General features: G+C 44.5%; 1 protein-coding gene across 1 annotated transcript in view; it reads right to left on the bottom strand.

Moving 5' to 3' along the window:
- The window catches only part of LOC130357760 (uncharacterized), a 96,423-nt gene that overhangs the window by 32,320 nt on the left and 41,772 nt on the right, over nt 1–22,331 (bottom strand). The window contains exons 7-10 of the mRNA XM_056560497.1: nt 21,356–21,430; nt 16,267–16,341; nt 5,500–5,583; nt 872–955 (exon numbers count right to left, since the gene is read on the bottom strand). Of these exons, the coding sequence (XP_056416472.1) occupies nt 872–955; nt 5,500–5,583; nt 16,267–16,341; nt 21,356–21,430 (318 nt within the window). The remainder of the gene's footprint in view (nt 1–871; nt 956–5,499; nt 5,584–16,266; nt 16,342–21,355; nt 21,431–22,331) is intronic.

Here is a 22,331-nt window from a genome sequence, read left to right as displayed (position 1 = left end):
TATAGTGCCATATTTGCATTAATTATTACAGTCAGGACCCTGAAGGCAGGGTGTTAACACCACACAGACCCGTGTGAGCAATTATGCAGCTCGCTTAACAGTCTATGTACATATAGTAGCATTGTGAAGGATATGGTTATTAGGAGGTATGCTTGGGCTCAATTAATACAGGTATGGGGCTGGTAAATACATGGGTAAGGGAGTGCACAACGTATCAGATATTATTGATTGTCAAGAGGGTTAGAGGCCAATTTATAAAGGGGGTATCAAAACAAAAAATAGGCATCTGTTCTGGCAAAGCAGAGGGAAAGAAGTTAGAATGGTGACACAGAATTGGGAAACCTAGTTAGCATGGGCACAGGGATTTCATGGGTCTAAGGGTACTAATCTGACCATAGATAACCCTACACTGGTATCGATAATCTAGGAGGGGTGGCCACCATAAAAAGGGCAGTCCCACATCAGCGGTCTATCAAGCACCTTTCTATAATAATGAAAAGGGGTTACTCAAATAAGACTAGATTTACACACAGTATTTTGTGCAGCATTTTAGTCTGTATTTTTAGCCAAAACCAGGGGTTAAACAAACACAGAGAAAAACTATAATGGAAAGATTTTTAGTCTTTGTTGTGTTTTGAACCCATTCCTGTTTTTGCCTAAAAATACAATTTGTAAACCTAGTGTAAAAGTTTGCTCACACGGGCAAAAACCAAGCCAGAAAACGTGCCAAAACAAGAGAGTTTTCCATGGTCCCGGTGGGGAATGTTTATAACAACCACATGGTTATTAAAAAAATAAAAATAAAATACATTCTTTTTCAGAGTTGTTCCTCTTAAAAGGTGCATAGAAAAGAACTTTGTTATGGCCTCACCTGTTTGACCAGTCTTCTTTTCTGCAGCTTTGATATCATCACGCATTTTTTCCATCTCTGATGTATTTCTAGCTGTGTCAGTAGCTAACAGAAAATAAATACTAAAAATGATATATGACTGTAAAATTACAGGTCTAGAGTCCAGATTCTTTAAAGGGTACTTATCAGCTGCTGTATGCTCCACAGGAAGTTCTTTTCTGTCTGACCACAATGCTGTCTGCTGACACCTCGGTCCATGCCAGGAACTGTGCATAGCAGGAGCAAATCCCCATAGCAAACCCCTCCTGCTCTGGACAGTTCCTGATATGGACAGAGGTGTCATCAGAGAGCACTGTGGTCAGGCAGAAAATAACTTCAAAAAGAAAATAACTTCCTGTAGAGCATATAGCAGCTGAGAAGTACTGGAAGGATTAAGATTTTTAAATAGAAGTAATTTACAGTTAATTTGCTTAACTTTCTGACACCAGTTGATTTAGAAAAAAAAAATTACCCACAGGAGTACCCCTTTAACCCCTTAAGAACCCTTGACGTACGCGTACGTCATGAAACCCTGGTACTTAAGGACCCATGAGGTACGCGTACCTCATGGACAAATCCGGGCCCCGCCGCGCACCGGGTGGGGATCGGACCGGGATGCCTGCTGAAATCATTCAACAGGCATCCCGTGCAAAGGCCCAGGGGGGTCATCAGACCCCCCCCATGTCCGCGATCGCAGCAAATCGCAAGTGAATTCACACTTGCGATTGGCGCGATTGCGGGTCATTACGGGTCTATGGTGACCCGGTGGCCCGGAATAGAAGGGGGATCGCAGGTTTCCATGACACCCACAATCCCCCTGAAGGTATAGGAATAAGGTGGCAGAGGTGCCACCCCTCCTATCCCTGCTATTGGTGGTCTAGACGAGACCACCAGTAGCAGATCGGGGGCGGGGGGGTTTACGCCACAATAGGCGGGGCAGGACGGGGAAACCCGACAGGGACCGGCGCCGAAGATCCACTTACCGATCCGGAGGCTGCGGGCGACGGAGATCGGCGGGCGGCGACGGAGATCGGCGGGCGGCGACGGAGATCGGCGGGCGGCGACGTCGTGTGGATGGATCCTACAGAAGCCGGTGAGTTGATAGCGACATCTGGAGGGTACAGTTTGAGACCATTATACAGTGGTCTCTAACTGTAGCCCTCCAGATGTTGCAAAACTACAACTCCCAGCATGCCCAGACAGCTATTTGGGCATGCTGGAATATGTAGTTTTGCAACAGCTGGAGGGCTACAGTTTGAGACCACTATCTAATGGTCTCTAAACTGTATCCCTCCAAATGTTGAAAAACTACAACTCCTAGCATGCCCAAACAGCTGTTTGCTGTCCAGGCATGCTGGGATTTGTAGTTTTGCAACAGCTGGAGGACCACTGTTTGGAGATCACTTTGCAGTGTTCTCTAAAACTGTAGCCCTCCAGATGTTGCAAAACTGCAAAGAATGCCCAAACAGCTGTCTCGGCATGCTGGGAGTTGTAGTTGCGTACCTCCAGCTGTTGCATAACTACATCTCCCAGCATGCCCTTTGGTGATCAGTACATGCTGGGAGTTGTAGTTTTGCAACAGCTGGAGGCACACTGGTTGGAAAATACTGAGTTACATAACAGAACCTAACTGAAGGTTTTCCAACCAGTGTGCATCCAGCTGTTGCAAAACTACAACTCCCAGCATGCACGGTCTGTCAGTACATGCTGGGAGTTGTAGTTTTGAAACAGCTGGAGGTTTGCCCCCCCCCCCCCCCCCCCCCAGGTGAACGTACAGGGTACATTCACACGGGCAGGTTTACAGTAAGTTTCTTGCTTCAAGTTTGGGCTGCGGCAAATTTTTTGCCGCAGCGCAAACTCCTAGCGGGAAACTCACTGTAACCCGCCAGTGCGAATGTACCCTAAAAACACTACACTAACACATAATAAAGAGTAAAACACTACATATACACCCTCTTACACTGTCCCCCCCTATAAAAATTAAAAACTTATTGTACGGCAGTGTTTCCAAAACGGAGCTTCCAGCTGTTGCAAAACAACAACTCCCAGCATTTCTGGACAGCCACTGACTGTCCAGGCATGCTGGGAGTTTAGCAACAGCTGGAGGCACCCTGTTTGGGAATCACTGGTGTAGAATAGCCCTATGTCCACCCCTATGCAATCCCTAATTTAGTCCTCAAATGCGCATGGCGCTCTCACTTCAGAGCCCTGTCGTATTTCAAGGAAACAGTTTAGGGCCACATATGGGGTATCTCCGTACTCGGGAGAAATTGCACTACAAATTTTGGGGGGCTTTTTCTCCTTTTACCCCTTATGAAAAGGAAAAGTTGGGGGCTACACCAGCTTGTTAGTGTAAAAAAATAAAAAAATGTACACTAACATGCTGGTGTTGCCCCATACTTTTTATTTTCACAAGCGTTAAAAGGAAAAAAAGACCCCCAAAATTTGTAATGCAATTTCTCCTGAGTACGGAAATACCCCATATGTGGTCATAAAATGCTCTGCGGGCACACAACAAGGCAAAGGAGTGAGAGTGCACCATGTACATTTGAGGCCTAAATTGGTGATTTGCACAGGGGTGGCTGGTTTTACAGCGGTTCTGACATAAACGCAAAAAAATAAATACCCACATGTGACCCCATTTTGGAAACTACACCCCTCACGGAAAGTAATAAGGGGTACAGTGAGAATTTACGCCCCACAGATGTCTGACAGATTTTTGGAACAGTGGTACGTGAAAATGAAAAATTTAATTTTTCATTTGCACAGCCCACTGTTCCAAAGATCTGTCAAACGACAGTGGGGTGTAAATACTCACTACACCCCTTATTAAATTCTGTGAGGGGTGTAGTTTCCAAAATAGGGTCACATGTGGGGGGGTCCACTGTTCTGGCACCACGGGGGGCTTTGTAAACACACATGGCCCCTGACTTCCATTCCAAACAATTTTTTTCCCAAAAGCTCAATGGCTCTCCTTCTCTTCTGAGCATTGTAGTTCGCTCGCAGTGCACTTGACGTCCACACATGGGGTATTTCCATACTCAGAAGAGATGGGGTTTCAAATTTTGGGGGGCATTTTGTCCTATTACCCCTTGTAAAAATGTTTAATCTGAGGGAAAACTAGCATTTTAGTGGAAAAAAAAAATCATTTACACATCCAACTTTCACGAAAAGTCGTCAAACACCTGTGGGGTGTTAAGGCTCACTGGACCCCTTGTTACGTGCCTTGAGGGGTGTAGTTTCCAAAATAGTATGCCATGTGTTTTTTTTTTTTTTTTGCTGTTCTGGCACCATAGGGGCTTCCTAAATGTGACATGCCCCCCAAAAACCATTTCAGAAAAACTCACTCTCCAAAATCCCACTGTCGCTCCTTCCCTTTTGAGCCCTCTACTGTGCCCGCCGAACACTTGACATACACATATGAGGTATTTTCTTACTCGAGAAAAATTGGGTTACACATTTTAGGAAGATTTCTCTCCTTTTACACCTTGTAAAAATTCAATAACTGGGTCTACAAGAACATGCCAGTGTAAAAAATGAAGATTTTGAATTTTCTCCTTCAATTTGCTGCTATTCCTGTGAAACACCTAAAGGGTTAACAAACCTTTTGAATGTCACTTTGAATACTTTGAGGGGTGCAGTTTTTATAATGGGGTCATTTGTGGGGTATTTTTAATAAGAAGGCCCTTAAAATCCACTTCAAAACAGAACTGGAAATTTCGATTTTGAAAATTTTGTGAAAAATCGGAAAATTGCTGCTGAACTTTGAAGCCCTCTGATGTCTTCCAAAAGTAAAAACATGTCAACTTTATGATGGAAACATAAAGTAGACATATTGTATATGTGAATCAATATATAATTTATTTGGAATATTCATTTCCCTTATAAGCAGAGAGCTTCAAAGTAAAAAAAAATGCGAAATTTTAAAATTCTTGATCACATTTTGGAATATTTCACCAAGAAATGATGCAAGTATCTACAAAATGTTACCACTAACATAAAGTAGAATATGTCACGAAAAAACAATCTCGGAATCAGAATGAAAGGTAAAAGCATCCCAGAGCTATTAATGTTTAAATTGACAGTGGTCAGATGTGCAAAAAATGGCAGTGTCCTCCAGTGAAAATTGGCTGGGTCCTTAAGGGGTTAATGTTAATAAACTGAGCACAAGATTGTTAAAAGAGAAAGCTTTTGTAGCATTAGCCGTCTATCAAGCCCTTTTCTATAATAATGAACAGAGGTTACTAAAATAAGACTAGGATCACACACAGTATTTTGGGCAGCATATTAGTCAGCGTTTTGGTCTGTATTTTTAGCCAAGACCAGAAGTGGAACTGACACAGAGAAAAACTATAATAAAAAGATTTGCAGCATTTGTTGTGTTTTGAACCCATTCCTGTTTTGCCTAAAATTACTGACCAAAATGCCATGTGTGAACCCAGTCCGAGAGTATGCTCACACTGGTAAAAAATCAAGCCAGAAAACCTGCCAAAACAAAAGCATTTTCCAATGGGGAATGTTTATAACAACCACATGGTTAAAAAGTGACATGCTTTTCAGAGTGGTTCCACTTAAAAGGTGCATAGAAAAGAACTTTGTTATGGACTCACCTGTTGGACCTGTCTTCTTTTCTGCAGCGTTGATATTATCACTCCTTTTTTCCATCTCTGATGCATTTCTAGCTGTGGCAATAGCTAACAAAAAATAAATACAAAAAATTATATATTACTGTAAAATGAAAGGTCTAGAGTCCAGACTCTTTTAATATTGAAAAACTGAGCACAATATTTTAAAGGGTTAATCAACAATAAAAATGGAAACAATTTAAAGTAATGGTCCCTCGAGAATACAAGTAAGCACTTAAACAAGGGTTTCATACCAATAATATACTGTATGGCCAAAAGTATATAGGCATTTCTTTAAATGGACACTGTCAGATACAATAACTTTTTATATGTTGTACATCTTGGCAAACATTAACCTTTCTAATATACTTCATAAGAAAAATATTATTTATTTTTTATAAAAATCATGAATTTGTCCAAGCTGAAGCACAGGCATAGACAAAGTCCAGTAAGTGAGGGTGGGCTAGCACTCCTCTGTGCTCTCTTATGTCTGATAGTACTCCTCTGTGCTCTCTCCTATCTGATAGCACTCCCCTTTGCTCTCTCCTGTCTGATAGTACTCCTCTGTGCTCTCTCCTGTCTGATAGTACTCTTCTGTGCTCTCTTCTATCTGATAGCACTCCTCTGTGCTCTCTCCTGTCTGATAGCACTCCTCTGTGCTCTCTCCTGTCTGATAGGAATCCTCTGTGCTCTCTCCTGTCTGATTGCACTCCTCTGTGCTCTCTCCTGTCTTATAGCACTCCTCTGTCTGATAGCACTCCTCTGTGCTCTCTCCTGTCTGATAGGACTCCTCTGTGCTCTCTCCTGTTGGATAGCACTCCTCTGTGCTCTCTCTCCTGTCTGATAATACTATTCTGTGCTCTCTCCTCTCCCATCAACACCAACCTTGCCACAAGTCAGTTCATAAATTTTTTTAATCTGCCCCAGTAAATTGTAACCGCTATTGTGACTAAGTGGAAACATCTAAGAATTACAAATGCTCAACCATGGAGCTGTAGATTAAGCAAAACTGACAGAACAGGGCCACAAGTGCATCAGGAACTACAAGGAATGTGGTTATTTGGTCAAGCAGCTGCACACAATCCTAAAATAACAAAGTGCAACCCCAAACCTTGGCTTGACTCGTGCTTCCATTGGAGTCTGGGGCATTGTAATGTACTCCGGAATGATGAATCATGTTGCACTTTTTGGCAGCCTTTTGTCGAGGTTTGGAAAATGCTTACTAGCTACTGTGAAATTTGGTGAAGGAGGGATCTAGACACCATTGTTGGACAGTTCTATGGTATTTAGGCTAGATCCCTATTTCCAATGAAGGGAAATGTTAAAAGGGTTGTCCAGCAAAAAATATCTTATCCCCTATTCACAGGATAAGGCATAGGTATCTGATCCGGGGAGAAGCATGTTGTAGCATGTTGCGCTCAATTAATTTGTATGGGAGCGCCAGAGATGTCAAAGTACAGAATTGTGCATCGCTGGCATTCCCATGCAAATGAATAAAGTGTGTGTTGTCTACAGAAGGTGCTTTCTCTGAGAGCGGGGCCTTGTTCTGGAAAAAGCAAGGGTGGGGGGGAAGTCCCCTCCCTCCTGAAAACAGCAAGCAGGGGCCCTCCGCGTAAGATACTTTTTTGCTGGAAAAAACCTATGCTACAACATTAAAGGACATTTAAATAAATGGCATGCTTTTAGCTTTGTGACAACAGTTTTGAGGACAGATGGTGTGATTGACATGTACATACTAAGAGCTTGCGCATTCGTGAGTGCTCAAAATATGACAGACGCCGAATAAGACTAAGTTCATGCGCACAATATCCCGTCACTTCCGGGCATGCCCGCTCTGCCGTAGTGCTGGAGAGACAATCAGCTAGCGCAGATCGCTATGCGCAGGTACGTCACCTCTCTAAGCGCCAATGAAAGGCAAGGTCATCCCTCACTTTAGATGATTGGTGAAACAGGACTATAGTTGATTGGTAAGTACAAATGTCCATCAAATGAAGTAAGAAAACTATTGGTAGATACGAAATGGACGCTTTCTATTGGTTGTATGCACATCAATTACCTACAAACCTACGTCATACTCATAACCTTAGGTTATAAAAACCCCACAAATGGCATTCTCTTCACTTTATGCCCAGAACCTCTTGACAAAGCCATGTGTTAGTGGTGAAATATGTTGAGGGGGCTAAGTGATTGGTTTTAATACAGTGATATCTCCTCAATACAGCTAGTGGACCGCAGCCACAGCGTCAGAGATACTAAAAGTAGCACTACTAGTGCTCTTGACCTGCCTTCTGAAACTCTGATTGGTGGGGAGATACACTGGGATTTAAACTTTAGTAAGAGTAGAAACAATAAAGATTATTAGGAATTTAGTATAGGGTAAATTTAGGGCCTTAGTGGATCACCTTATGTGATCAATAGGTTAATGTAACCCTCCATATACCGGTCTCGCAAAGGATTAACAGTTTTGAGTAAAATCTTGGATGTGTTTCTCTTTGTGCTAAAAGGAAGGGCCACAATGGCATGATTTGACAGGTTTGGTGTGAGGACACGAGTGGCCTGCACAGAGTCCTGTTCTCAACCCTATCAAACACCACTGAGATGAATTGGAATTGGCCCGTGTCTAGCCACACACATATTCCCACACACTCCAAGTATACATCTGATGTATACTAAAAAAAAAAAAAAACTATACAGGTAGAAACATGTAACATTCCCATGTCCAAGGAAGATTGTGTGCCAAAAGAATTATTTCAAATATATTTGATAGGATTCCATACTATTTTAGGTATTAATAGCAAAGCATGGCGAAAATATTAAAAACCTCTACTCATTTTTATGTCTAACTCCTAAGAGTTTATTTAAATTTTACCACAACCTTAGGGAAACATTCATTATGATCTAAAGATATTCATAGCTAAAAATTAATTTGTCAACTGGCTGTTGAATATAAGCTCAAAGAGAACGTTTTTATAGGCATCATTTGTAATAAATAGTTGTGCAAATAAAAACACGTATGTCTAATGTTGTGGCTCAGCAACCTATTAGGCACTTTTCTAAAATAATGCTTATTCCAATAAGACTAGGTTCACACACAGAGCAGTCTTTTGCGTCTGTGCTGGGCTGCTGCAGGGGGGTGCAACGGGGGGGTCAGGGCCTCTTACTGGGGTATTAGCTTTACCCCCTGGTGGCCCTGTGTACAAAGTAGGGCCTGGTAGGGCTGGCACATAAGCCTAGTTTTCCGCTATTGGGAATGTGTTGCTCAGAGCGGGTGTGTCCAGATACGCTATTGGGAGTGTCCCTTATCCGGAGGGTGCAAATACATAGTCTTATGGCATTATGCCAGGGGGAAAAAAACTGTCTGCTATTGGGAGGTGTCTGCTAAGTGAGATTTTACTGTATACTCTATGCCTAACACCCGGATTCTGCAGAGCCCAGCCATCCCAGAAGTACAGCACTTTGCATAAATATACCACCAAAATATACTACCATATACCGCCAACGCGTTTCTGTTGCTAGTTAATAAACAACGTCCTTAGGAAGGTAGGATGGAAAGACACAACTATGATGTTACATTGACTAGAAATATAATGGCCACAAGATCACAAAAGTAGTAACCAATTATAGTTCTATTGGACTTAAAATACAGGATTGTAGCTAATGGCAGCCAGCAGAAAACACAGTGTTGTTAAATAACAAACATTCCTATAAGGCTGCATTCACATCACGGTTAGTCACTACAGCTGTTGGGTTCGGCCGGGAAATTTCAAAACTGGGCGCTCCCGTATCCCAGCCGGACCAGCGCCAAATCTCATTCACTTAAATGAGCCCGCTGAAGTCAGATGGTGACTCCGGTCGGCAAATTTTTGCCCCATATCAGCTTTTGTGACCGACTTAAAACCGTAGCATACCACGGTTTCAAATCCAGTCCCAAAAACGGATACGGTGCAAAAATGTGATGTTAATGCAGCCTAACAGAAGTTGTATAGTGCACAGGTAGTGGATCCTCTGTCAGTGAGGTGATGGCGTGGGCCATACCAGGGGAACAGAATCTAAGGGGTTACTGGTTTTCACCATAGCCCGCCGCAAAGCGGGATGGACTTGCTGTGGCAGGTAACCCCCAGGTCGTTCCACCCAATAGCGACTCAACCTCACTGACTGCTGAGTCAGGCACGGTACAGAAGGACTAGACAAAAGGCAAGGTCAGACGTAGCAGAAGGTCAGGGCAGGCAGCAACGGTTCGTAGTCAAGGGCAACGGCAAGGGTCTGGATACACAGGCAGGGGACACACGGGAACGCTTTCACTGGCACAAGGCAACAACAAGGACAGGAAGGGGAAGTGGGTTTATATAATGTGGAAGTGTTTGGTACTGATTGGGCCAGGCACCAATTAATGGTGTACTGGCCCTTTAAATTTCAGAGAGCCGGCGCGCGCGCGCCCTAGAGAGCGGGGTCGCGCTCGCCGGGACAGGACAGCAGGACTTGGTTGGACTTGATGGACGTATGTCTTTTTTCAACCATACTAACTATGTAACTATGAGGATGGGGCAGGTGAGAAGATTGGGATGCGACCCGCGAGCAGGCGCATCCCGCTACGCAGATCACATCCCCGCCGGTGATAACAGTGCAGCGCTCCCGGTCAGCGGGTCTGACCGGGGCGCTGCACGTAGAAGAACGCTGCAGGCCCGCGAGCGCTCCGGGGAGGAGCAGGGACCCGGAGTACTCGGCGTAACAGTACCCCCCCCCCCCCCCCCCTTTGGTCTCCCCCTCTTTTTGGAGCCCAGGAATCTGCGGACAAGCTCTTTGTCCAAAATGTTGGCCTCAGGTTCCCATGACCTCTCTTCTGGACCACAATTCTCCCAATCAATTAAAAAATATCTTTAACCTCGGACGATCTTAGAGGCGAGGATCTCTTTGACAGAGAAGGCATCAGAAGAGCCAGAAACAGGAGCAGGAACAGTGACCTTGGGAGAATAACGGTTAAGTATAAGAGGTTTGAGAAGAGATACATGGAAAGAGTTAGGAATACGAAGAGAAGAAGGAAGGTGGAGTTTGTAGGAGACAGAATTGATTTGTTTTTTGATTTTAAATGGCCCGAGGTAACGAGGACCCAACTTGTAGCTAGGGACACAAAACCATATGTATTTGGCAGAGAGCCACACTTTGTCACCAGGGAGAAAGACAGGAGGAGTTCTTCTCTTTTTATCCGCATGTCTCTTCATACGAGAAGAGGTCAGTAAGAGCGACTTTTGAGTCTCCTTCCAGATAGCTGAGAATTCCCGGGTTACTTCATCTACGGCAGGAACTCCAGAAGAAGTGGGAATGGGGAGGGGGGCAGCGGGTGATGGCCGTACACCACAAAAAATTTAGATTTGGCGGAAGATTCAGAATTTTTGAAATTGTACGAGAATTCAGCCCAAGGCAGAAGGTCGACCCAATCATCTTGGCGGGAGGAGACAAAATGTCGCAAGTAGTCACCAAGAATCTGGTTCACTCTTTCCACTTGTCAATTGGATTGGGGGTGATATGAGGAAGAGAAATTTAATTTGATCTTTAATTGATTACAGAGAGCTCTCCAAAATTTTGACACACATTGAATGCCTCTATCCGAGACGATATGCGTGGGAAAACCGTGAAGACGAAAAATCTGCAGAAAAAATTGCTTCGCCAACTGTGGCGCAGAAGGAAGGCCAGGAAGCGGAATAAAATGAGCCATTTTGGAAAAACGATCAACGACCACCCAGATGACTGTGTTGCCATGGGATAAAGGAAGATCAGTGATGAAGTCCATGGCAATGTGGGACCAAGGTTGTTCAGGCACCGGCAGAGGAAGGAGAAGACCTGCAGGCTTCTAGCGTGGGGTCTTGTCACGTGCACACACTGTACAGGCTCGTACGAAATCGGTCACATCCTTTTCCAGGGAGGGCCACCAATAGTGTCTGGCAATAAACTGTATAGATTTTTTGATTCCAGTGTGACCAGCCAGAAGGGAGGAATGGCCCCATTTGAGGATCCGGAGGCGAAGACGTGGAGGAACATAAGTTTTTCCTGAGGGATAGGCACCAGAGAAGCGGGAGCAGAAGAGATCAGACACTCAGGAGGGATGATGTGCTGAGGAAGGGTCTCGGCTTCAGAGGCATCGGTGGTACGAGATAGAGCATCAGCCCTGACATTCTTGTCTGCGGGACGGAAATGGATTTGAAAGTTGAAACGGGCAAAAAACAACGACCATCTAGCCTGGCGAGGATTTAGCTGCTGGGCGGATTGAAGATAAGACAAATTTTTGTGATCAGTATAGATGGTGATGGGATGAAGGGATCCTTCCAGAAGATGTCTCCACTCCTCAAGTGCCAACTTAACAGCCAACAGTTCACGGTCTCTTTCCTCTGTGCTCTTTCCTGTCTAATTGCACTCCTCAGCGCTCTCTCCTGTCTCATAGTACTCCTCTGGGCTCTCTCCTGTCTAATAGCATTCCTGTGTCCTTGCTCCGTTCTGAAAGTAATCCTCTGTGCTCTCTCCTGTCTGATAGTACTCCTCTGTGCTCTCTCCTTTCTGATAGTAATCCTCTGTGCTCTCTCCTGTCTGATATTACTCCTCTGTGCTCTCTCCTGTCTGATAGCACTCCTCTCTGCTCTCTCATGTCTGATAGTACTCCTCAGTGCTCTTTCATGTCTGTTAGCACTTCTCTGTGCTCTCTCCGGTCTGATAGGACTCCTCTATGCTCTCTCCTGTCTGATAGTACTCCTCTGTGCTCTCTGCTGTTTGATAGGACTCCTCTGTGCTCTCTCCTGTCTGATAGTACTCCTCTGTGCTCTCTCCTGTCTGATAACACTCCTCTGTGCTCTCTCCTGTCTGATAGTACTCCCCTGTTCTATCTCCTGTCTGATAGTACTCCTCTGTGCTCTCTTCTGTCTGATAGTACTCCTCGGTGCTCTCTCCTGTCTAATAGGACTCCTCTGTGCTCTCTCCTGTCTGATAGCACTCCTTTGTGCTCTCTCCTGTCTGATAGTATTCCTCTGTGCTCTCTCCTGTCTGATAGCACTGCTCTGTGCTCTCTCCTGTCTGATAGTACTCCTCTGTGCTTTCTTCTGTCTGATAGCACTCCTCTGTGCTCTCTCCTGTCTGATAGGACTCCTCTGTGCTCTATCCTGTCTGATAGTACTCCTATGTGCTCTTTCCTGTCTGATAGCACTCCTATGTGCTCTCTCCTGTCTGATAGCACTCCTCTGTGCTCTCTCATGTTTGATAGCACTCCTCTGTGCTCTCTCCTTTCTGATAGCACACCTCTGTACTCTCACCTGTCTTATAGTACTCCTCTGTGCTCTCTACTGTCTGATAGTACTCCTCTGTGCTCTTTCCTCTCTGATGGTACTGCTCTGTGCTCTCTCCTGTCTGATAGTACTCCTCTGTTCTCTCTCCTGTCTGATAGTACTCCTCTGTTCTCTCTCCTGTCTGATAGTACTCCTCTGTGCTCTCTCCTGTCTGATAGTACTCCCTGCTCTCTCCTGTCTGATAGTACTCTTCTGTGCTCTCTCCTGTCTGATTGTACTCCTCTGTGCTCTCTCCTGTCTGATAGCACTCCTCTGTGCTCTCTCCTGTCTGATAGTACTCCTCTGTGCTCTCTCCGGTCTGGTAGTTCTCCTCTGTGCTCTCTCCTGTCTAATAGCACTCCTCTGTGCTCTCTCTCATCTAATAGCACTCCTCTGTGCTCTCTCCTGTCTAGTAGCACTCCTCTGTGCCCTCTCCTGTCTAATAGCACTCCTCTGTGCCCTCTCCTGTCTAATAGCACTCCTCTGTGCTCTCTCCTGTCTGTTGGTAATACACATAGTGAACACATTAAACATCTTTTAGAAAATGTTTATAATTTCTGTGCGGACATTCCACCAACAGCAGAGCGCCGTCTCATAGAGAGCAATGCATTTCTGTGCAGACTCTGCAGAAAGAACACATATGTCTTTTCTTTCTGGGGACTCCGGAATCAAGATTTCCATAGCAGAAACATGCCGCGGAATTCCACCATGTGCACAGTGTGCAGTGGAATGCCGTGTGGAATTCCACACGGCAATGCCATTGTGTGAACATAGCCTTAAAGAGACTCTTTCAGCTCCACAACCTGCTAAACTACAATAATAAGTAACCTAAAAGATGCAGATTATGGATATTTATCTTTCTAATAAGTTATCATGGAAAGGATAACTATAACTCCAGTGTTTTCAAGCTTATAGTAGGGGAATGCAATTGAATTGAACGGGGGTTGTACCACATTTGTGAAACATTTCTAAAATTAGGGATCGAAAGTCTTTTTTGGGGGTAGTTAAGAAATCGAATTTCTTCCTTACATGTTTCCTCCCCCATATTAAGTCGTTCAGAATTCTATCTATCCTTTTAAACCACTTATCTGGAATATAAGTGGGGGCTGCAGATAAAAAATATAATATAACCGGGAATACTATCATCTTGATAAGGGAAATACGATCCGCCATGGACAGAGGGAATTTTAACCAAATAGCACTCCGCTTCTCTATACCCATAATTGCAGGGACCAAGTTGAAACTGATGTAATCTTTAATTTGGGGAGAGATTTTAACTCCCAAATACTTAAAGTGTTATCCTCTCTGGAGGATCTGCAGTCCCCTATACTAGGGATAGGAGTCTCACATATAGGGAGAAGACAAGATTAAGTCCAATTATTTTTTTATCCGGAGATAACACCCCATTTCTCAATTCCCAAAATAATCTTGTCAATGTATTATTTTGGATTGTTAATGAATAATAAAACATCATCCACATATAAAAGAATATTAACCTATCAGAGCTTGAGAATCCATCAACCCACTTTCATAAAAAAAAAAAAAAAAAAAAAAGGTTTTCCTGGTAAAACTAGTATTTTGAAAGAAAATTATTAAAGATAATCCGACAGCTGTTTAACAGCACTGGCTGTTTACCAGCACTGACAGTATACTGGCTTATAGTGCGGATGAAGAGCTTTAAAATGAAAGGTCACTCAATGTTTTTCGTGGCGTGGGTGCAGACTTATGTCCTTTGATGATGTTATTCCTATTGCGCTCCAACGCGCCTAGGCTCTGGCATCACAGAAGGGGACGGGCCAGGGAGTAAATGCTGATAAGGCAGGAGAGCTGGTTGAGTCGGCTCCCCACCTCAATGCATGCTGGAGCACAATAGGAATAACATCATCAAAGGACATAAGTATACAGGGTTTAGTGCTGGTGAACAGCTGTCAGATTCTCTTTAAAGGGACTTACCTGACTCACCTAATATACAAGTAGATAGTGCGGGTGACATCGTTTTTAACGGGGCAAAAGATGGTGCACCTGTCCAGCAGATATTTGACTGGTTGCAAATATGATATTTCCTTCTTCTGTGCAATGGAGATGGGGTGCTGCAGTATAGACAATGTTTTCTCCCCCACATTCTAACCAATGTTATGGCCCCCATCATGAATATTCATTTCTACTTCATTATCACGACACGACAGGGTTGGTAATACCAGCCGGAATGGGCGGAAGAAAGCGTTGCTCATACAGCAGCAGCTGCTTCCATTGCCCAGAAGAATATCTCCTGAGCAGCTGCACCGATTTTCTCCATGTCATAAGTTAAACAGAGTCAACCTCACTATCTACCTGTATATTCACACAAGAAAAAAGAAAGATAGCCGGCACAACAGCCTAATACACGGGTGCACACTGCCATGGCATCAGAGTATACAAAAAAAGAGGATTGCAGCAGCACACATTGGTCAAAAAAATTGAGGCTCTTAGCGCACTTTTTGATCAAAACGTGTCCCCCATCCACCACGGGGAGGTGGCCTCATTTAGGATGGGAACCTAGCACAAATTCTGAACCTAACACTCAACTATCCACTCACCTCTGCTGGGCATATAGCCTCTGACTGGGTGACATGCTGGATCCATTTAAAACTCCACCTGTGAGAAAGGGGGAGGGGTGCACAGCTAAACAGGGTGCCATTATCCCCTGAATTGTACACACAAGAAAAAAGAAAGATAGCCGGCACAACAGCCTAATACACGGGTGCACACTGCCATGGCATCAGAGTATACAAAAAAAGAGGATTGCAGCAGCACACATTGGTCAATGGGGGACACGTTTTGATCAAAAAGTGCCTCAATTTTTTTGACCAATGTGTGTTGCTGCAATCCTCTTTTTTTGTATACTCTGATGCCATGGCAGTGTGCACCCGTGTATTAGGCTGTTGTGCCGGCTATCTTTCTTTTTTCTTGTGTGTACAATTCAGGGGGTAATGGCACCCTGTTTAGCTGTGCACCCCTCCCCCTTTCTCACAGGTGGAGTTTTAAATGGATCCAGCATGTCACCCAGTCAGAGGCTATATGCCCAGCAGAGGTGAGTGGATAGTTGAGTGTTAGGCTCAGAATTTGTGCTAGGTTCCCATCCTAAATGAGGCCACCTCCCCGTTGTGGATGGGGGACACGTTTTGATCAAAAAGTGCGCTAAGAGCCTCAATTTTTTTGACCAATGTGTGCTGCTGCAATCCTCTTTTTTTGTATACCTGTATATTCAGGTGCAAGGGAGATTCCCTTTAATTAAAATTCTTGGGGCTGTCTGCATAAAATAAAAACTCTAGAATTATGTTGCTAGTTTCTGGGTTTCAATCCTATTTGCTACTTCTCTTAATGTAATTTTTTTGGGGGATGTTATCATCCTTTCTCTGAATCCCAATATTGCATATTTGAAGATTTTCTTTTCTTCATATTTTACCTGTCTTTTCATTGTATTCTTCCACATGACTGGCGAAAGCTTGATCTTCCTTCTCCTGGGTTATACTGCTGGTATCTAACAAAAATATGTGAACAGAAATAGGATTGCATATTACATTTTAAAGGCGTATTACGTTTTTTTCTTAATTTGACTATGCCACGGGGCTCTAAAGTTAGTGTAGTTCATAATATAGTGTCTGTACCTGTTTTTGATGACTGGTCTTGCAATTCTTATGTGATCTTTGCCCCGATGTTCATTTTAAGCAGCATTCAAAATGAGTGTTGTCTCTTCCCAGGTTGCAGTGTGGCTTGAGATATTACATCCCTAGTCAGGTGTGCTGCAATGGGTGGGGTGAATAATGTGTGGGAGGGAGAAAAGTGACCTCACACTTACAAACAAGGAATCCTGGGACTTGTAGTTGGTGGGAGGGAACTCCAACAGGAAATAGTCATTTCACAATAAGAAAGCAGCAGCGTTATGCTGGACTCACAACACAGCCATTTAGCATGAACCCTTCCTAAGCCTGTCTATTATTGTCTATTATGTAAGTACTAACGTCACCTTATGTTGGATAACCTCCTTAAGGAGCATGTCTCGTGTTTCATTTTAGTTTAAATACATTTCAGTATATAGACAATAAGTACTGACACAGATTTCTGTAACAATATAGGCCTTGATAAACTTTTACACTCACTGACAAAAAAAAATAATGCATAAAAAGAAATTGTTGAAATTAAATAAAACAGAAATAAAATGTGTAAATGTAATAATGATATATGTAAATGATTACATTATATATACAGTGTCCATTTTAGGACATCGTCAATCGTCAGCCGTACCTCCGTCCGGCAAAACAGCGTGCCGCCTCCTCCCTCAGACCAATCGCCATCAGTCATCAGCCGAAACTTTGTCATCCTTCAGGCAAAACAGTGTCTCGCTCCCTCCCTTGGACCAATCACCATCAGTTGTCAGCCGCAACTACGTCCTCCGTCAGGCAAATCAACGTCCCACCTCCTATCTCGGACCAATCGCCATCAGTCGTCAGCCCCAACTCCGTCCTCCGTCAGGCAAAACAGCATCCCGCCTCCTCCCTTGGACCAATCGCCGTCAGTTGTCAGCCGCAACTCAGTCCTCCGTCAGGCAAAACCGCGTCCCGCCTCCTCCCTCGGAGCAATCGCCATCAGTCGTCAGCCGCAACTCTGTCATTCTTCATGCAAAACAGCGTCCCACCTCCTCCCTTGGATCAATCGCCGTCAGCCGCAACTCCGTCCTCCATCAGGCGAAACGGCATCCTGCCTCCTCCCTCACACCAATCGCTGTCATCCTTCAGCTACAACTTCCTCCTCCGAAAGTCCCTCATCCAAAACGCGGTTATGCCTCTGACAATTCTCCCTCAGACGCAACTTCCTGCCGCATAGCAGAGCCGAAGCTGCACAGCACTCTATAGCAGAGTCGACATTGAATAGCATGTACAGCAGAACCCGTATAGCAGAGAGACGACACTGACTCGGCTCTGCTGCATGGCAGGAAGGTTTTTTGTCTGAGGGATGACGGAGTTTTGGATGAGAGACTTTAGGAAGACGGAGTTTTGGAAGAGAGTAGGGCTGCAGCTAACGATTATTTTAATAATCGATTAGTTGTTGATTATTTAATCGATTAATCGGAAAAAATGTCAAAATGCCAAAAAAAAAGGGGTTCAGCTGATTCTACTTGAAAAATTATGTACAATGGCCATATTAAAAGTTTATAGCATGTGATGTGACCAAACAGCAGCAATTTTGGATTTTTTTTTTTTACATTTACGCCGGTTGCTGTCATAATTAATGATCCTGTACAGAAACCAGCATAAATTTGATATTAATGGGTAACTGTCTGAACTATTAAAATAAAATGTTAATGATTCACTAATATTTTAATAGTTCAGACAGTTAGCCATACGGTAGCATCAAATATGTAAAAGAAAAAGTTATTTTACTTTTTTGAATAGCAATAGGAAAAGGGGGAGCTAATTTTTATTGGGGGAGCAGTTAATTTACTTTCTTTTGTTGCTTTTTTTTATATAGCACTCCTATACACATGGGGGTATGTGCAGACTGCAGAGCATTGCTTTTGCAGACCCTAGTGTTCAATGCTATGCAGTCTGCATATACCCCCCCCCCCTTGTGTATAGCAGTGTATGTACATTCCTATACAGATGGGGGTATGTGCAGAGCATTGCACCCTTGTTCCCCCCTTTAGGCAGCAGCCCCCCCCCTTTAGACAGCAAGGCCCCCATTTTAGACAGCAGAGCCACCCCCTTTAGACAGCAGGGCCACCCCCTTTAGACAGCAGGGCCACTCCACTTTAGATAGCAGGGCCACCCCACTTTAGACAGTAAGGCCACCCCACTTTACACAGCAGGGCCACCCCACTTTAGAAAGCAGGACCACCCCACTTTAGACAGCAGGGCCACCCCACTTTAGACAGCAGGGCCACCCCGCTTTAGACAGCAGGGCCACCACACTTCAGACAGTAGGGCCACCCCGCTTTAGACAGTAGGGCCACCCCACTTTAGACAGCAGGGCCACCCCGCTTTAGACAGCAGGGCCACCACACTTCAGACAGTAGGGCCACCCCGCTTTAGACAGCAGGGCCACCCCACTTTAGACAGTAGGGCCACCCCGCTTTAGACAGCAGGGCTACCCCACTTTAGACAGCAGGGCTACCCCTCTTCAGACAGCAGGGCTACCCCTCTTCAGACAGCAGGGCCACCCCACTTTAGAAAGCAGGGCCACCCCCCTTTAGACAGCAGGGCCACCCCCCTTTAGACAGCAGGGCCACCCCACTTTAGACAGCAGGGCCACCCCCTTTAGACAGCAGGGCCACCCCACTTTAGACAGCAGGGCCACCCCGCTTTAGACAGCAGGGCCACCCCGCTTTAGACAGCAGGGCCACCCCGCTTTAGACAGCAGGGCCACCCCCCTTTAGACAGCAGGGCCACCCCACTTTAGACAGCAGGGCCACCCCCCTTCAGACAGTAGGGCTACCCCACTCTAGACAGCAGGACCACCCCACTTTAGACAGCAGGGCCCCACGTAAACATTAGTAGCAGCCCCTCCAGTAGACGGTAGCCCCCACCCTTGTAGACAGCACTCACCTGCGGCTGTCCTCTGCCCCGTTCTCCTGTCCGCATCATGTCGTCCTATGGAGGAGCATGTGACATACACGTCACTCTGCTTCCTCTGTAGTGTTACGCTGGGCGTGGAGGGAGGAGGTGGAGTGATGTGTGTGTCACATGCTCCTCCATGGGACGGGATGCGGACGGGAGAACGGGAGAAGCAGGTATCGGTTTTGGTATCAGGGACACTGAACGAGTCCCTGATACCATGCAAATTGCAAGTATTGGCCCGATACTTCCATTCACTGCCGCCACCTGACATGTCTCTGCTGCTGCTCTACTCCTAGAGCAATTAGTGCACCGCCGGGACATGTATATTCTCTGCTGCTCATCTCCATCTGGTACAGTGATGAGCAGCAAAGAATAGACATGTCCTGGCGCTGCGCTAATTGTGCTAGGAGTAGAGCAGCAACAGGGACATGTCGGGCGGCGGCGGTGAATGAATGAAGCCTACATGAGGGACATGTCAGCTTCATTCATTCCCTGCCGCCACGGACAACAAATCGGGAGATTATTCGATAACGGGATTCGTTGACGACGAATCCCGTTATCGAATTTAATTGATTTTATCGATTAATTGTTGCAGTTCTAGATGAGAGACTTTAGGATGACAAGGGAGGGAGGAGGGAGTTGCGGCTGATGCCTGACAGAGATTGGTCTGAGGGAGGAGGCGGGATGCTGTTTTGCCTGACGGAGGACGGAGGTACGGCTGACGATGTCCTAAAATGGACACCGTATATATGGGCTCGTTCACGTGGACAAATCCGCAGCGTTAAATATTTTACGCTCTCGGATCCGCCGACGATGGACCCTACAGTGCTGCCTCCATCTGTGCCTGATCATAGCGGCAATCCACCGCTACGAGACAGGCTGCTATGTGAGAGTCGCCGTATAATCGCACAAGGCTGAGAGCAGCCGAGATGTGTGTGAGGATACTGTGCAGGTGTGCGCATATCGCAGTGTGCCTGCTCTTATCGGCGGATTGCCACTATGAGCAGGCACAGATGGAGGCAGTGCTGTAGGGTCCAGCGTTGCAAAATCTGAAGTGTAAAATACGTTGCGGATACGTCCGTGTGAACGAGCCCTAAGGGTACATTCACATGTGAACATTTTTGCTGCAGATTTTGCTGCCCATTGACTTCAATAGGCATTAAAATCTGCTAAAGCAAATCTGTAGCAGAAAATATGCACGTGTGAATGCACAATAATAGTAAAAGGATATGTTTATTGAGGAAAACTGTACAATAGAAAGGAGCTCTAGTACCCTATTGGGCTGCATTTATAAATTTAGGGTGTTTACTCTGTAATAGGATCAAGTTTTGTACACCAGAATACCTCTTTAGGCCAAATTTAGCTCCATTACTAAAAAGTTAAAATGCAGTTAAAGAGAATTTGTCCTGGTCAGAGCTGTGGCAGACACTGAACATGATGTAAACGCTGAACATGATGTAGAGCTGTCATATTTCCTTTAAAATGAATCTGTCAGCCTTTTTTAACCCTGTAACCACCACTAACCAGTTTTACGCACAGATATGATATTCCCTGGCTTGATGCTTGAAAAGTGTAGAAATCAGTTTGTATGTAAATGAGGAGCAACTAGTTCCCAGGGCAGTATGGCATTCCATACAAGTCCCAGGTATTTCACTGTAAGCGTGCCTCTTTGGCACCTAGACACTTCTTCCTGGAACTTCAAGCAGGAGGAACTAAATTTACGTCCTGCAGTGTCTATGAAGCGGCGCAGGAGGTGTGAAATGGCTGCTATCAGTGGACAGATACACTGCTAATGACACACATCAGGGATCATGTATATTCATGTATTCTAAGTAGCATAACACTAGTTTCTTGACTTCTATCTCTTGAACATATATTTTTGCCATTTTTTCTTAATACAAATAATTTATGTTTGAAGCTTTAATTTTCTACCTCTCTAACCTGTTTCATCACTGCATTCTTCCACCTGACTGGTTTCAGTTTGGTCTTCTCTTTCCTGCATTACATGGCTGGTGTCTAACAAGAAAAATGTAAACAAAAAAGGCATGTGAAATACATTTTATATGAGATATAGAGAGAATGTCTCAAGTGCTTAATTTTAGTTTTGTTATATAAAAATTACAGATAGAACAGGGCAGATTTACTTTTGGCAAATGTGCCAGATTTCTGGAACATTAATGCCAAAAAACTGAAATACATGCATTGAACTCCAATCATTATGTGTTTCATACAATTTGCTTTTTACTTTAAAAAGTGAGGCAAGGCTTATCAAGTAAGAAAAATGGCCTAATGGAACCATCACTGAGCTCTATGTTCACACAGGCAACATGTGGTTGTGTGGAACCCTTCTGTTCAGCTCTTTTTAAGCCATGAACATTGTGGTAAGTCAATCCTGAAACAACATAAATGCATGTAATGGACAGAAGTATATAATTTTTTTGCATTCACTTCCAGGCAGTGGAAGAGAGAGGTGGTATCTGGTAACTATAAAAGCAAGTACACTAAGCAATTGTTTGAGCTAGTGACCTTGTGGCTGTATACAAGAGTGTGAAGTATACAAGTGAGTGTAAGTATAAAAGTGAGAGGGACTTAAAATTAAGGGAATACTGTAAGAAGTATTGTGAGCATTGAGTGCATTTCTGTTTTTTTCTCTCTTTCTCTGTCTGGGAGGAATACAGGTGGAGAGTGGGTGGAGTAGATAAATAATTAGCATCTGATAAATTACAGCTGTTTGCAGCCAGCTAGCCCTTTGCATTCACTTCCAGGCAGTGGAAGAGAGAGGTGGTATCTGGTAACTACAAAAGCAAGTACACTAAGCGATTGTCTGAGATAGTGATTGTGTGTCTGCATACAAGAGTGTGAAGTATACAAGTGAGTGTAAGTATATAAGTGAAAGGGACTTAAAATTAAGGGAATA

This window comes from Hyla sarda, chromosome 2, assembly GCF_029499605.1.
Source record: "Hyla sarda isolate aHylSar1 chromosome 2, aHylSar1.hap1, whole genome shotgun sequence".
Taxonomy (NCBI): domain Eukaryota; kingdom Metazoa; phylum Chordata; class Amphibia; order Anura; family Hylidae; genus Hyla; species Hyla sarda.
The sequence above is the reverse complement of the archived record's forward strand: the minus strand, read 5'-3'. Positions and strand labels throughout refer to the sequence as shown.